The 15076-nt window shown below is 42.2% G+C and overlaps 3 protein-coding genes across 4 annotated transcripts in view; 1 reads left to right on the forward strand and 2 right to left on the reverse strand.

Annotated features, from left to right (window-relative positions):
• The window catches only part of dynlrb1 (dynein, light chain, roadblock-type 1), a 231357-nt gene that overhangs the window by 138358 nt on the left and 77923 nt on the right, over window positions 1-15076 (forward strand). The window lies entirely within an intron of this gene.
• On the reverse strand, window positions 483-11530 carry smpd4 (sphingomyelin phosphodiesterase 4). Its single transcript, XM_018686372.2, is given in 21 exon segments — window positions 483-1369; window positions 1602-1730; window positions 1831-1962; window positions 2042-2272; window positions 2482-2687; window positions 2793-2956; window positions 3052-3149; window positions 3326-3416; window positions 3543-3592; window positions 3594-3698; window positions 5152-5241; window positions 7689-7760; window positions 7872-8004; window positions 8192-8343; window positions 8471-8523; window positions 8681-8789; window positions 9325-9400; window positions 9512-9648; window positions 10684-10770; window positions 10977-11066; window positions 11411-11530. Coding segments are annotated over 20 exon segments (2475 nt in total). The 5' UTR covers window positions 11016-11066; window positions 11411-11530; the 3' UTR covers window positions 483-1048.
• The window catches only part of si:dkey-49n23.1 (semaphorin-3D), a 69604-nt gene continuing 66460 nt past the window's right edge, over window positions 11933-15076 (reverse strand). Inside the window, 2 exon segments of the mRNA XM_018686360.2 lie at window positions 11933-13935; window positions 14131-14291. Of these exon segments, the coding sequence (XP_018541876.1) occupies window positions 13426-13935; window positions 14131-14291 (671 nt within the window). The 3' untranslated portion in view covers window positions 11933-13425.

The raw sequence follows: 15076 nt of genomic DNA on the forward strand, positions 1-15076 counted from the left end.
ATCTCATTTATATACAGTTAGCATGCTATCCCCAACCTGGGGGTCTGGGCCCTCCAAAGGGACACTAAATAAATCTGAGGGTCATGAGGATGATTAATGGGAAAGAAAAGAAGAAAAAAAATAAAATTCTGATACAAAAATGTTTGTTCATTTTTCAGCCTTTTCTGTAATCTTTGTTTCTTTTCTGAAATATCAGAACATTTGCCTAATCTGACACAAAACAGAAGTTTAGATGGGAAATGTCTCTGATGGAACTTTAGATTTCTGAGGCCTGAGGGGTCACAACCAGACACTTCTTTATTGTCAGGGGGTCACAAGAAAGAAAGGTTGGGAACCACTGGTTTCATCTTTAACACTGTTGTATTTTATGAGCAGATCATGTGGAGTTTTTATGTAAAGTCTAACTAGAGTCAGATTTAAAAGTGCGATATTTTCCTCTGAAATGATGTGAGATGATGAATTTTATGTCTCAGAAGCAACAATTAAAAACAAGTGCAGTTTATTGAACCTTTTGGACAAAAACACATTCTGCTTTCACTGAGAAAAATAGTCAGTTAAACCAATCAGTGCACTTTAAATGTTTTGACCTGCACCTGTTTTCAGATGCTTGCTGAAAAAAAACTGCCTTCCCACCAGAGCAGCAACACTGTTTATTTACAAAGTTAACATGAAGCAGTCATATCAAAAGCAACAACACCACAGCTGCCAGTCCACTCACTCTGCTGCCGACAGGATTCCTACACATCTCCAATTTTAAAATATGAACACCTTACAAATGTTTTCAGTGTCCTGTTTTTACATTTTACACTGTTTATCAGACAAAATACAACAACTGCTGACGTTTCCTGTTTTCTGTTGTAATAGAGGCCAAACGATTAATCAAGTAAACAACTGGCAGATTAGTCGAATATTAAAGTCATTGTTAGTCGAAGCCCTTGATCAATAACTTCAATTATTCATCATACAATAACGGGACCATTCAAACCTGTACTTTGAAAGTTCATTTAAATGAATCATTTTCCAGATGTGTAGGAACCCTTTGGCTCAGCTAGTGTGTTTTCAGTTTGTCTCCAAACAGCGTCATCAAGAGTCCATACAGGAACCCCCCTGTGAGGATCAACAGGGTGCTGGACACCGGACCAAACGACAGCAGGGCTCCAAACATGTAGAAGAGCAGCAGCAGCAGAATCGTCCTGTAGCTGGCCAGCGGGCGCAGGCTCAGTCTCGGCTGCCGGTTCCCGTCTAATGTCCGTCTGGATATCGGACTATGCTTCAGTCTTGTGGTGGAATCAGGATCCGTTAAGTAGTGACGACCCAGGCGACCCAGGAAGTCCGGCCGTGAGCAGAGGGCGTTCATGTGCGCTCCGAACTGTGAGAGGACAGCAGGAAAACAGATATGAACATCACTGAGGTGTCTTTACAATGAGAGGTTATTCTGTATAATCAGCCATTATGAGTGCCCTCCTCCACATTACATACGATCAAGTCATTGTTAATATAAAAATAATGATTACAGACACTTTAAAGAAGAAAATACAAACTTGTTTTAGACCAATTCAAACAAATGTAGTTGTGATAACACATTTTACTGCACCACTTACCCTGTCATTCAGCAGAGAAGAGAGCCTGTAGAGCAGCCTGACCAGCAGGGCGTTCTCATAGCTCCTAATGGGCTGGAGCTCTGGGTCTCCTTGATACTGAATGTCAAACCTGCGCAGTCCATTTATGATCTGCACAGAAGGACACAGCCACACACACACACATGTATACACAGTGTCAGGGTTTTAGTGTCTGCTATTCAGCCCACAGCTCATTAATCTGAATACTAACCTGTCTCCTGCCCAGATCAGTTAGGATCAGTCCATTCTCCCCTTGGATGCAGTCTGGCAGCTGCTTGCAGTTGCCGTCATCTTGGGAGGAACCCAGGTTTGATATAAGCTGAGTCAGCTGCCCCTGGTTCAGCTACAACACGAAGAAATGTAAAGTTAACACCTGCAGTCAGAGCAGGAAAAAGCCTACACAACAATCAAAGTGATGTGACCTTGAAGATTTGACACAGGTTCTCCAAAGCTCTGTCCAGAAATTCATGGGTCTTCTTCAGACATTCCCCACTGTCCTCTGGCTCAGCCCCAGAGAAGGTGTTGTTGAGATCAGAAGAGCCCAGTCCAAACCAGGACAGGAACGAGGAGTTGGCTGCCACCTCATTGGAGTGATCTGATATCCTCTTGGCTGTCTGTCTGGCTTGTGCAATGATCTGGATTAACTTCATGACCTGCAAAATGGACAGAACACTGACACTTTGAGCCAGCACAACAGGTATTTTCAGTGACTTCCCCCTGCATTATGTTACCTGTCAACGTCAAATATTTTCCACTACACCGGGTTGATGACTAGAACATAACCCTCTGGGTGGTAACATGTCTTAATCTAAAATAAAATCCCCTCTGATGACAACACACACATGAAACAAGGTAAACTTACTGCTCCTCTGAGCTCAGTGCCAAACATCTGTTTGTACTGACAGTCCTGGCCTTCCAAGGCATACACATGGCTCTTCACCCTGAACACCATGTCTGTCACCACCTTCTGCCGTGACGACAGGTAGCTGCCTCCTTGGCTTGGCGTCAGGTAGCCACGGGGCTGCCGGTGGTGGAGGACGTGCTCAGGCTCCAGAAACAACTGCTCACCTGGACAGAGATGACTGGATTCGTTTATTTGTCCATGTGATGTTACATATACCAATAGCATGAATTTCACTTTAGTATTTTTTAACTATAAGTTCACATCCTCACCTTTCTGGATCATCTCTGAAAGATTTGGCTGAGCAAAGACTTTGGCCACCCTGAACACCATCAGTGCATTTTTGGCATTGACCAGATCTGTCCTCACTGCTCTGTTCAGAAAGACCTGGAAGAGCTTTGTGTACATGAGCAGGTTCTCCTGAACAAACGACTCCCTGCAAAAGAGCCAGTTACAACATTATCACTTCAGAAGTCCAACATTTTATGGTGTCTCTCATTCGTCAGACAGTGAAAGACAAATCAGACTCACCATTTGTCAGGTACTGTTCTGTTTTGGTCTGGCTGAGGATTGGTCTTCTCCCCTGTGTATCTCCACGGCTGGATGTAGCTCAGCCACGTCTCTAAAACCTAAACACACAGATGATACACTGTCGTCACAATGACCCAAATGCTAAACCAGAGTGTGTTTCTGCAGTTTTAAGGCTGAAACTATTCACTAACTATTCACTATGGAGGGCAAAGCTCTGAAATCACTCCATAGAAAAACATTTAGAAAAAACTGGGTCTGGATAGGTGAGACCTACCGCTCTGAAAGAGGCATCCAGAGGCCAGTGACTGAAGCAATGCTGAAGAAACAGGTAGAGTTTCTGTTGAACAAAACGCTGCACCACCACTCTGCAGAAAAGAGGGACAGAAAGTTGTTCTTTCAACTGAAATCAAAGAATCACTTTATTCAACCTATGAACAGGCATTAAGGGAGACTAACAGTGGTATGTATGGTGCGGGTGTGGTGAGGCAGACCTCTTGAACTCCTCCAGCGGGCTGGTGTGAGTGTGTGAGTGGGCCTGAGGGTGAGGAGGACAGCTGCTCAGGCTTCAGACTGTTGGAGAAGGCATGCAGATGTTTGACCAGGAGACGAACCACCAGCACGTGCTCCTCTGTCGGAGTGAAGGGCTCCTGAAAAGGCAACCAGTCACAAACTGCTCCACAAACAACACCCAATCGTCTCAGCTCCCAGTTTCAAAAGCAGCCAATCATGATGCATCCCAGTCCAAAAGCAGCCAAACAATTATCAAAGGCTCAGAGCACTTCCTATGTGATAGAGTACAGAGGTCCCACACTGCTGTTTACTTCAGTGACAGCGAGCGATTCTCTGTGCTCTGAGCTTATGTATTCTCTTTCTTTAAATACTTAATTTAATCCTTTTGCACAGACAGACCACGTAGCAGTGACACTGAATCCCCCCCCCCCCCCAAAAAAAAAACATTGTCTAACTAGTTCATACTAAGACAATGAATTGGATGGATGATTAAGGACTTCAAAAATACAGAACACCGTATATGATGTCGTCATTTTATGTTAAGTTATTATTTATTAATAACATTTAATAAAAAGTAAGAATCAACTAATATTTCGATCAATAACTTTCTATGAAACAGAATAAAAAGTGGGACCTCAATGCTCTATTACCTGCTTATAGCAAAGCTGCTTTGTCAAAATGCTGCAATGTTTCCTCTTCTGGATAAAACCATCAATCACATGAGTGACCTCTGTAAAGTGCTTTGTATATGAATTTAGGCCAAGAAGTAAAAAAAAAAATTCAGTTATTAAATGATTTCATGACTGTTGTGTAAAATAAAGACTGATATTTAAAATGTAGTATCTTTTGTTTTACAAAGAGCAATAGTGTCAATAGAAAGAAACATTTATTGACCACATAAACACGTAGAGCAGCAAAGCACAACAGACACAGTGTAAAAAAGCATGCCTTTAAAAAACAAACAGCAAAAGAGAACCACACCCAAACCAGCATTAATCTGCTCAAAGAGTCAAATTCCAAAAGCTTCATTCCACGGTTACTTTTCCTGTCAAGGATACTTCTCTGTGGAAGATCACAGTTTACAATCAGACTGAGAGATTTTCTGTTTAACTGTTGACAGCAGCAATTCTGTGTAAGGATGAAACACTGCTGCTTGTGGATTTCTATATAAAAAGATTGACAACAGTCCTCTTTCAACAGCCAGCAAAGTTATAAAATCAGGCTCATTAAAAAAGGAGAGTTCATCTCTGACCTCAGGGCAGCAGTTTAATGAGGCTGGGTTGTCTTATCTTCTGAGTATTGGGTGACAATATATTGTACATCACAATTCACCAGCCACTTTCACATTTCTACTTGCTGTTTTTAGGCTAAACCCATTCATCATGGCTCATTATGTGCAAAAGCAGGATAAAGCATGCAAACTAATCAGCTGTGACTAATATCAGCGAGCATCAGGCTGGTGATTGGAGGGACAATGTCTCACCATGTCGGTCAATAAAAGAGAAGTACCCTTGACTGTGACCTAAACTGACTGAGGTTTACCTCCAGGAGGCCCCAGAGGGGCGGGGGTGAATGAAAAGGTAAAAGTACTTGGTAGGTGTGGAGGGTCCCAGAGCCTGGTGGGGCGTGGGGTTGGCACGGCATGCTGGACATACTGAGGCGGTACTGCAGCAGCGCCAGCTGTTCACCCGTAACCACCAGGGGGGGAGAGGAATATAAGGAAGAGGAAAGACAACAACAGAAGGTGGAGGAGGAACAACAGTGAAGAGAGAGGAAGGGGAAAAGTGACAATAAGGGAGGGTGAGGAAGAGGAGGAAGGGAAAGAAGAGGTGGCAGGAGGAAGGTATACATGAGAACAGGAGAAAAGGAGGCAGCAAAAAAGGAGAGTGCAACCAGACAGAAACAATTGGCCAAAAACATTCAGGAGGAAAGGAGCAGAGAACAGGAGAGGAGACAAACAAAAAATAAAATGACTGTGGAAACACACTGCTTTGATTACTGGGGAACGATGCAGAGGCCGTTCTCACACTCCAGACAAAGGGGATTACATGGTCGTAGGGATGGGAATCATTTCACAAAGGATCAAACTGCTGTGTTTTTTAAAGGTAAAATGACATCTGTGACTGAGGTACTAATGTCCACGTTTCCCTATGAACCAACAAGAGATCTGCAGCAATGACAGCAGAGCTATTGTGGAACTCTGTGTGGGAATGTATTACTCCCATGTGTTGGACAGGAGTGAGTGGACGAGCACGTCTCAAAATAACTCCACCATGTATTCAGGTGGAACCTGAATTAACTTCAATAATTCCCATCCCTAATGTTTAACATCATTAACAGAGTGAACTCAAAACTGGAAGATTTTGTTTTGCACCAGCAAAACTGCAAATATAATCAACAGCACCAAACTGTGTTAACAGAGGGACAGTGTGCAGAAGTTATTGTGTTTTGTTTTGATTTTTTCTGTTTTATACTGAGACATTTAGAGTTGTGTTAAATATCTACTGCTGATCTGAGAACATCTCACACACTCTCAGCTAAAAAGCAACTTGGCCAAAATCTTGCAGTTCAAGTCCACTCTGAACAGGATGGACACATTACACAACACAATAACTCACCACAGAGGTTAATAGGTTTTACAGGGACGAGCATTTGACAAAAACTGCAGTGTTTATGATGCAGGTAACTGGTCAGCATGTTACACACTGACACACTGAGGAAACAGCTTTGTTGGGTGGCTAAACAACAGTGTTCTACGAAGCATACAGTATAAAACTACAGGTGGTCATCCTACATATTGTATGTACAGTGCAGGTAAAGGGAATACACGACACCAGCATAAAGTCTCACTGTGACTGCTTTTGATCTGTATATTAAACAGCATTTCATTATCCCTTTAAATAAGAAGCAGTTAGGAATGCCCTCGTTGGATGCACTGTAACAATGAGATACTGGGATGTGGTTTAGGTGAACTTCTGTCTTAGCGATCCTTTACTGTGTCATAACATTTTCAACAATAATGTCACTTGTGACCTGGATGTTTGACTGATTCTTCATGGAAGCTGTGTTATTCTGCTGCTTCAAAATGAAGAATATTTAACCTGGAGAGCAGCATTGTTGTGCAAACCACCACTAAAGCAGCAGTAAAGGAGGATACATGAAAATGTCTGAAGTCCTGCACTGAAGGGGGTCCGATTTAGTGCGAACCCTCTACAGAGTCAAAAACACTCACCGTGTTGTGACTTTATGTTGGTGTTTCACCAACCACACACAGAACATACCAACAAACACTTGTGACATGGACATGCAGCGTGCAGAGGACGTGAAAGAAAGCAATAGCACTAATACCAGGAACACATGCCAAATCTCCTAATGCAATCATTTTACTCTGCAGCTACTCGTGTGCTATGAATCCTAAAAATGATTTGAAAACATGTTTCAAATATAAACCAGAGAAACAGATGCTTCCACAGAGGGGAACAGGAGTGCTTGATGTGTATTCACACTGCAAGAAGCTCAAAGACACTATTTAACTGCAATTAGTTGAGTCCTGTCTCTTTGTTTGAACCAGGAGCAATAGAACCCATCAACAGGAAATGATGTGTTTCTGTACAATACGCTGCTTATCAATAACAACCCTAGTGCTATGCAGAAATGTATGTGCTTGCAGTGTGAACACAGAGAGTTGTGGGTGAAGTTGTCCTTCAGAGAACAATACAATCTCCCAATCCCAAGGCTGACCTACATCATTACAACTCTAAGTTTACGGACAGCTTCACCCAAGCCTGCTCAGGGTGTTTTGGTCTTTACCAGCCACAGTAGCTGGTATATCTTTAAACTCAGCCCACACACAATTTTGCAGAACACAGTTTTAGAGTAGGACTTGCAAACTGTAGCTGGTCTGGTACCCAGGTGGCTGACAGACACAATAACCAACCGACAGGGCTGCTGGCCAGCACCGCTTTCGCCACCCTGGGCTTGCTCCGAGATGGGACAGAGGCGGTGGAGGGTGTGAGGGAGGATTGTGGTCAGCCAGTCAACAGCCAGCCGTGCGATGCTGCGGTGCAAGGGAGAGGGAGGAGGGAGGAGGAGAGGAGAGGTGTTGCAGGCATATTCTGTTGACTTACCTTCACCTGAGGAGACTGCAGCTTCTGGTACATCTCCAGGGAGTAGTGATGGAGCCAGACCTCCACAAACATCTGAGGCAAAGGAATCGACTCATTTTCAGTCTTTAAATACATCAACTAGAGCTTAAATAATTTGTCAATGAAGTGACTGACAGTAACCCAACATGATGATTTGTTCTTTACCTGTAGAAGTGTTTCAGACCTCCAGATTTCCTGGGCTGCAGGGTCTGCGTTAACTGAGGGCTGATGGAATATGTGATGTTTCAGGAGACTGGGGCTGTGAACGCCATAACCAGCGAAGGAAACACTGGAGGACCTGATGAATTAAAGGCAGAGGGAGAGTGGAATCTCAAACATTTCGAGTGAATTTTGTTGAAATACTTCAATCTCTATTTGAATTTTCTCCATCAAAAGGTTTCTTCAAATGCAGCTGATGAGGACTCTCCAATGCTCCAATCTTCAGACAGATATGACTCTTATGAAACCTTTCCTGCTATAAATACCTTGGTGAAGGTGCAGTGACAGAGCCTCTGGAGTCAGAGAAAGGAGAAGGAGGCACACTTCCTTCACTGGGGAGGAAGTATTTCAGGTAAGTGTCCACCAGCACAAAGTAGGCGCTGTCTGTGGAGCTTCCATGTTGGCCTTGGGGGTAGTTCTGAAAACAGTAACATGAGGATTAATATGATTGTTCTCCTTCCTAAGACAACAGCCAGTCATACCACACTTCATCATTTTCAGGATACACTACACCACTAAAACAGACCAGACTTTGACAAGCTCACCTTTGGCGTAATGAGACAGTAGGCAAAATTGAACATGAAGAATTCAAATGGATCTGCAGAACATTAAGGATCTCCACATTAACCAATGTTGAAAATAACTGTTAGCTGCAGCTCAGTGTTTTCTAACAAAGGTTTGAGGTGTCATGCCTATCCTTCACTAACACCACAGAGATCAGACAGACAGATGAGTGTTTGTGTTGTGAAGGATACTGAGAGCCAGGTTCAGAGTCAGCAGACCAGACAGGGGGAACTGCAGCTTGTTGTGGAACAGTGGACAGTCTGGGAGAACTCCTTCCTGGATGCAGGCTTTCACTGGACCCTTCAAGACACAAAAGGATGAGAACTCAGAATACAGAGTGAAATAAACTCTGGTGGATAGGTTTGACATCGTACCCAACAAATACCAGCCACAAATCCTCAGCTGTTAATACGTCACATCTCATAAACACTGGCTGGAGGATGTAATGGCCAACCTCAAACTCTGACCATTTACAGAAACCGCTCTAACTGCTAACAGTACAAAGGTCAAATTTACAGCTCTGCACTGATATCAGTGTTTCCACTTCATTCCCTGGTTTGTGGTGGCGCCTGAATCGCATAATATTCTTCTTGGTTGTATTGCAAGCAGTCATTTTGTTAAAGCAGGTGGTTGTTAAATGAACATGTTCAGAGTCTTTTTATAGTTAGGGCTAACCTAAAACTTCTAACACATGACGAGGCTGAGCGAGGCTTTCCCTCCCATGTATCTGACCTATGGATACTGATTAGACGACTGCAGGAGACTCTGTTTATACAAAGCAGTTAAAATAAAATAATTCTTCAACAGTTTTATTAAATGAGACAAAAGTTCCTACCGGGAGATAATTGACAGGTATTTCATACTTGTACTCCTCTGCTTGGAGTTTATACACGAGCTTCATCATTGGCCCACTGAAAAGAAAATCAGATAAGAAAAAGAGTTTGACCTGATTCTTCAATAATAAGATGAACTAAATGACACTTGAGCACGTTTTGCTGTTGTTATACAGACAAACCAACTACCTGGGGTTTAGAAAGTCCATAACGATGTTGTACTCATTGCTCCGTGAATGCAGGAGTCGCAGGTTCCAGCCTGCAATGATGCCGTCCAGACTGCCAAACACACTCTCCACCAGCCAGGGGAAAATCGAGTGCAGCTCCTACAAGGAAACACACACATATAGCCTTAACTTCACGAAAGTCAACTCAACAACTGCAAAATGCAATGTTTTCTACTGCCCATCACGTTAAAGTAATAACTTGTCTTTCACCACATTCTGTGATCTCCATGAGTTGTTTTTCCCTCTGCACAGCAAAGTGCAAACAAGGTTAATGAACATCCACAGAGCTGTGATAAAATATGTGGTTAAAGCCCTTCAACCGTTCAGCACAACAGTGGTCTGTGGATCTCTGCGGTTTGATACAAACTGAATAAACACAGTGGATATAATTTTTTTACACAGATCATCTCCAACCAAATCTAAACAGATTCAACAAGGGTTCAGAAAAAAACTTTGCTCTGACTTGAAAAAGCAGACATCAGCTAACTCTGGTTAATGGAGCCAGCAGAAAAAGCTTATTAAAGATGGTTATAAATCAACATTGTGGTCTCTGTCTCACTGTGAAACTCTAGGTACTGAAGCTACAGACAACAATGCAGCCTATAAACACACACAGTGTAATCCTGCTGCCTCACACTCATCCTTTATGTCACTCACTGAAAAACCAACGGCACAACAGCTGCTTTCAGACAGAGCATCAACTGTCCACAGTAACACCCTCACATACCAAGCAGGACAATTATTCATTATACACTGTGCTATTTTTGTTCACTAATAAGGACAAGCATAAATGACTGTGTGCTAACACAGACTGCAGTTCAGTTATCTGCATCTAACACCAGCATACATTTATCAAACACACTGCTCAGTCTTTTATCTTAGATTTCTGTGCATCTCTTTCAAATTACAGAGCAAAGTACACATGAGAAGTCAAGATAGTCAAAGTGAACTCAGAGTCACAGAACCAGCAGCTGTCTGCTCACACTAAAAGCACTGAGCAAAAAGGCTTAGGTCAGCCCTGCCCTCACCTGTCCAGGGAGGAGACTGAACTGTCTGCTATGATCAGTCGTTTCCGCAAATAGCCGTTCACAACAAATACCTTAGGCTGCAGTGGAGTGGAAGGGAGGACAGTACCTTTGCAGGATAGTCATCAATGATCTTCACCAGATCCTGGCATCGCTGATGTAGAGGCTTGGTGGTGGCATCGGCTTTAAGGTTGGCCTGAGGCGATTAAACATTAAAAACAACATTTAGAACCACAGAGCGCAGAGATTAGTTCTGCTGGATTCACTCATTCAAAGGGACAATTAAACTGTTCCCGGCTAATCAGATGAAAGTAAAAAACAACCACTAAAAGCTAAAGAACCGGCAGCTGTTAGTCATGCTAGTTCCCGACTGTAACATGTAAACAATCAGCAGAGACTCACCAGTAAGAAACTGGACTGTTGTAACGTTGGAGCAGCCATGTAGGACCCTCAGGTTTATTTCTTCCTATGTACAGTCCACTGGGATCCTACCTGTTGGTGGTAACACACACAACTTTAGAAGTTCCTCGGTTACTGTGCCAGCCCTCTCAGCAGAACACAAACTGAAACACGTGGATGCTGAGGAAACAGGATGATAACTGTGTGTACTGGTAATCCGACTACAATGTCTCCTATTGACTGGAAAACTCAGCAGGCACACAGTCAATCAACCGGGCAAGTTAGCATGAGCGGGCTAGCTAGCGGCAGCTAACTAACTTAGCTAGCAAAGAGATTCAAACTGACAGAAACAGGCGTAAAGTCGGCGACCGTCCCTTACAAACATGAACTATAAACGTGGAGGAAACCTCTACGCTTTCATGTGAATACCTCTTTACCTTCGCCGCTGACAGTTATTCTAAATTTCAGCTACTTTCCCATGGACCGCGTTTCCATCAGTGTCGTTCAAATGCGACCTGCAGTCGTTGACGTCTTCTTCTGTGGTGTTTCAGTTTGTAGTCCTGTTGTTGCTCTTTACTGCCACCTCCTGGAGTCATGCGTCTCCTCCAATATAGATTTACACTGTGGATAATAAGTAATGCTAATATTACTACTACTACTACTACTACTACTAATAATAATAATAATAATAATAATAATAATAATAATAAGCAGCTCCTGCTTACCTCTGTGTCTTGTCCTTTTAATCTTTAAATATTTTTTATATATTACATACAATGATCACATGATGTGCCAAAGCATATTGGCAATTAATTTGACCAAGTGTGCTGAATCCACTCGAAACACCCGATGTTTGAATAGGATGTTTATTTCAACTATAGTCATATTAATAGTAATAACCTTTAATGATAAACCAAAGTACTCTGTTAGTGACTTATAATGCACAAAAAACCCTTGAATGTTTTTATTTGTTTTATTTTACATGTAAGTTATTATTCGGTGGCTTATTCACATACAGTATTACACAGCTTCATTACTCAGTTCTTGATCTCAAAGCTTATTGGAGTTGTGACATGAAAACAAGTTTTCATTTTGCTTATGCTTTACACAAGTTTACATAAACACAGAGAACATGTACTAAATTCTAGTACATGAAGAAAGAAAACTATCAAAAATAGAGTTCTTTAATATACATTGTAGTGAATAGTAATTATTAGTTAAATGGCAGTTTTAATAAGCTATACATAATGTATTTTCAAGCAAGGTCCATTTCATGTGTGCGTTTCCACTGAGGCGTTGTGTATGAAGCCTAGATCTTATCAGTGTAGATCAGCATTACATCTCAGAACAAACATAAATACATGTAGAAAACATTATATGTTTTTGTTAAACAACAGTTAAATGTGTAGCAGTAAACTGGGTTAACACTTGTCATTAATTTATACTGTTTTACACATTTATATTTATATATACAACATGTGTATATATCTATATATAAATATAAATGTCTGTCTGCATTGTGCGAGAGATCCTGATACATTTTCACCTGTACGTCTGTCCTGTATGAAGAATTTGCAGCTTTGCTACAAATTTCATGTCAGCTATTCGGTGCCATTGATGTCCTGCAGAGCTGGTTGTATAGAGTCAGTCTGAATAGATGCTGTGGTGTAAATATTGGTAAATCCATAGCATTAAAGTAAGAGTAAATTAGTTTAGGTCACTAGTCTCTCTAACACTACAAGTAGTAACTTTAAAAACCCTGAAAACTTGGTTTCAAATCTTAAATATTTCTCTAAAATATTCAATAGTCAAGACTAAATAAGCAACTGTCAGTGAAGTTTGGGGGAAAAAACATCCTCAGTAACTATTTATCAACAGCAATTATATTTTTGAAATCTGCATTACATCACTTTTCCTCAATTGAGCCACATCCACCTCCAAACAGTGAGAGGAGCTCAGAGAAAAACACTAAAAACTGTGTAGAATAATCATACACAGCAAGGAAGCAAATCAAGAAAACAGGTTTCCAGGGCCTTTAAACTCAGTTTGTTTGTTTTTGGAATTATCAGCCAGATAATCATCCTGCACGATGTTTTAGCAAAGAACAAAATGTTTATCTAGACGTCTGAAAACAGAATGTGATCAGATGCTTCTCTTCAGTTTTAACTGTGTCTCTGTTTATGTCGAAATGACCAGATTATACAAAACTGAACACTGCTAATATTAGGAATAACTTTTTCTCTACATTGCTCTTTCCATTTTTGTAGGGTCTAAATGTAAAAATATTCAGAAAAAAGAATATTACTGTCAGTCTTTAATGGCAAATATAGTTGGTGTCACTCTACTGATCGGCATTATTTGCTCAAAAAGCAAACTTTCTTGACTGAACCTTTGCTTGCTCTCTGCATATACAGGTTCTGTTGTCCATTATCAGTCTGTGTTCTCCAGGTGACTAGAGGGGAACCTCAGGAGGGTTGTTCCTCCTCACCCGGGCTTTCCTGCTCTCCTGTTTCAGCTTCAGCGTGCGCAGTTTCTGCTGCCGGCGTTTCTCGCGGTACCACAGCTGCTCACAGTACTCGTCCACGCTCAGACTGTTGGTCCCCACCATGGTCAGGTCTTTGTAGCTCTTCAGAGGGAGCTGCTGAGGATGCTGGAGCAGCCACGAGTTCCTGTGTCCCGGCAGGGAAGGAGGTGGATGAGGGGGCCCTGACTGCCCCAGAAACCCAGTGACCACTACCCCGGCCGGCCCGGTCCTCCCGTGGTTTGGACTGTGGTTCTGCAGGTGGCGGGCTGGGTGGAGGCTGTGGTTGGGGATGATGTGAACTCGGTATCGGGCCAGGACCTGGCTGTAGGAGTGCTCGTGGCTGGTGCAGGTGTAGAGGCCTGCGTCAGCCAGCTCCAGGCGTTGAACCAGCAACCCCCTCTTCATGTTGAGGGAGCGGTCGTCATCGCTCTGAGGGAGCTGAGAGGGGGACAGAGAGGGTGATGTTCCAGCTGTCAGAGGAAATATAAAAAAGCTGCCGAACCCTCAGAAAGAGTTGCATGTTCTTCAAGCATCATTACAGGGAAACATCACCCCAACCATCAACATCTGTTCCCCTCAGATCCATTCGCTCCACCAGCAGATGGAGAAAAAAGCAGGAATCGTCTGACTCACCTCTCTGCTTTTATATATCTGACTGAGGGTTTGCTGCTGGCTGTCTGTGTGCTGCTGCATCGTCCACCTGAGCTCGGCCTGAGGCGACCGAGGAACACACTCCAGGAAGGTGGAGTTTCCTTCGACAGCGTACACCAGCTTCACCTCCACAGAGTCAGAATCTGACGGACGCAACAGAGGGAACAATTTAAATCTATTCAGTGTTTTTGTATCAAGACAGAGAAAAAATAATAATAATGGTTAGTGTGAATCTGAGGAAGGAGGGATGATAAGAGAAAATAAACGAAAGAAAGAAAAATGATACATGCAGATGAAGACAAGAAAAACATTTTATATTCACAGTTATACATCACTTTATTGTTTCCTTTACTGTAATCATCTCAAGTGGAGAAAACTGCAGTTACACAGCACATCCCCTAGAGTGCGCCCTATCTCTGCCTTCACAACAGAAAGGTAAAGAAGACATTTCACTGTATATTTTAGGCCAGTAGCTACTGTATCTTTGTATATTTGGTTTTGGTTGTTCAGCAGTAGTAAGGGACTTTGTTTTTGCAAATGTAAAGTATAAATAAATACAGAAATGAGAAGTATGGCTGTGGTAAAAACACAAAAAGCAACACATGTGAATATTTAATATCAACAGGGAATTTAAGGATTCATAGTGTCAGGTGTCAATCAAACTGTAACTTTAGAATGACATCGTCACTTCAACTTTAAAACTTTTTTAAAAAGACAAATAAAACAATAATCATGTGGTCATGTAGTTTTCACTGGTTGTAATAATTTCTCCTGTTCACACTGTCTGTTAAGAAATCCCTTTCTAACATGCTGCTGCTGCTGCTGAGGATGATGATGGAGCCAAACCCACAGTCTTTGTTCTGTTTATTCTGTCAAACATTCATATCAAGTTAATATGAGAACAAAAATCCCTCTGTGTTTTTGGACA

The sequence above is a fragment of the Lates calcarifer genome, unplaced genomic scaffold (genome assembly GCF_001640805.2).
Source record: "Lates calcarifer isolate ASB-BC8 unplaced genomic scaffold, TLL_Latcal_v3 _unitig_1631_quiver_445, whole genome shotgun sequence".
In the NCBI taxonomy this organism is placed as follows: domain Eukaryota; kingdom Metazoa; phylum Chordata; class Actinopteri; family Centropomidae; genus Lates; species Lates calcarifer.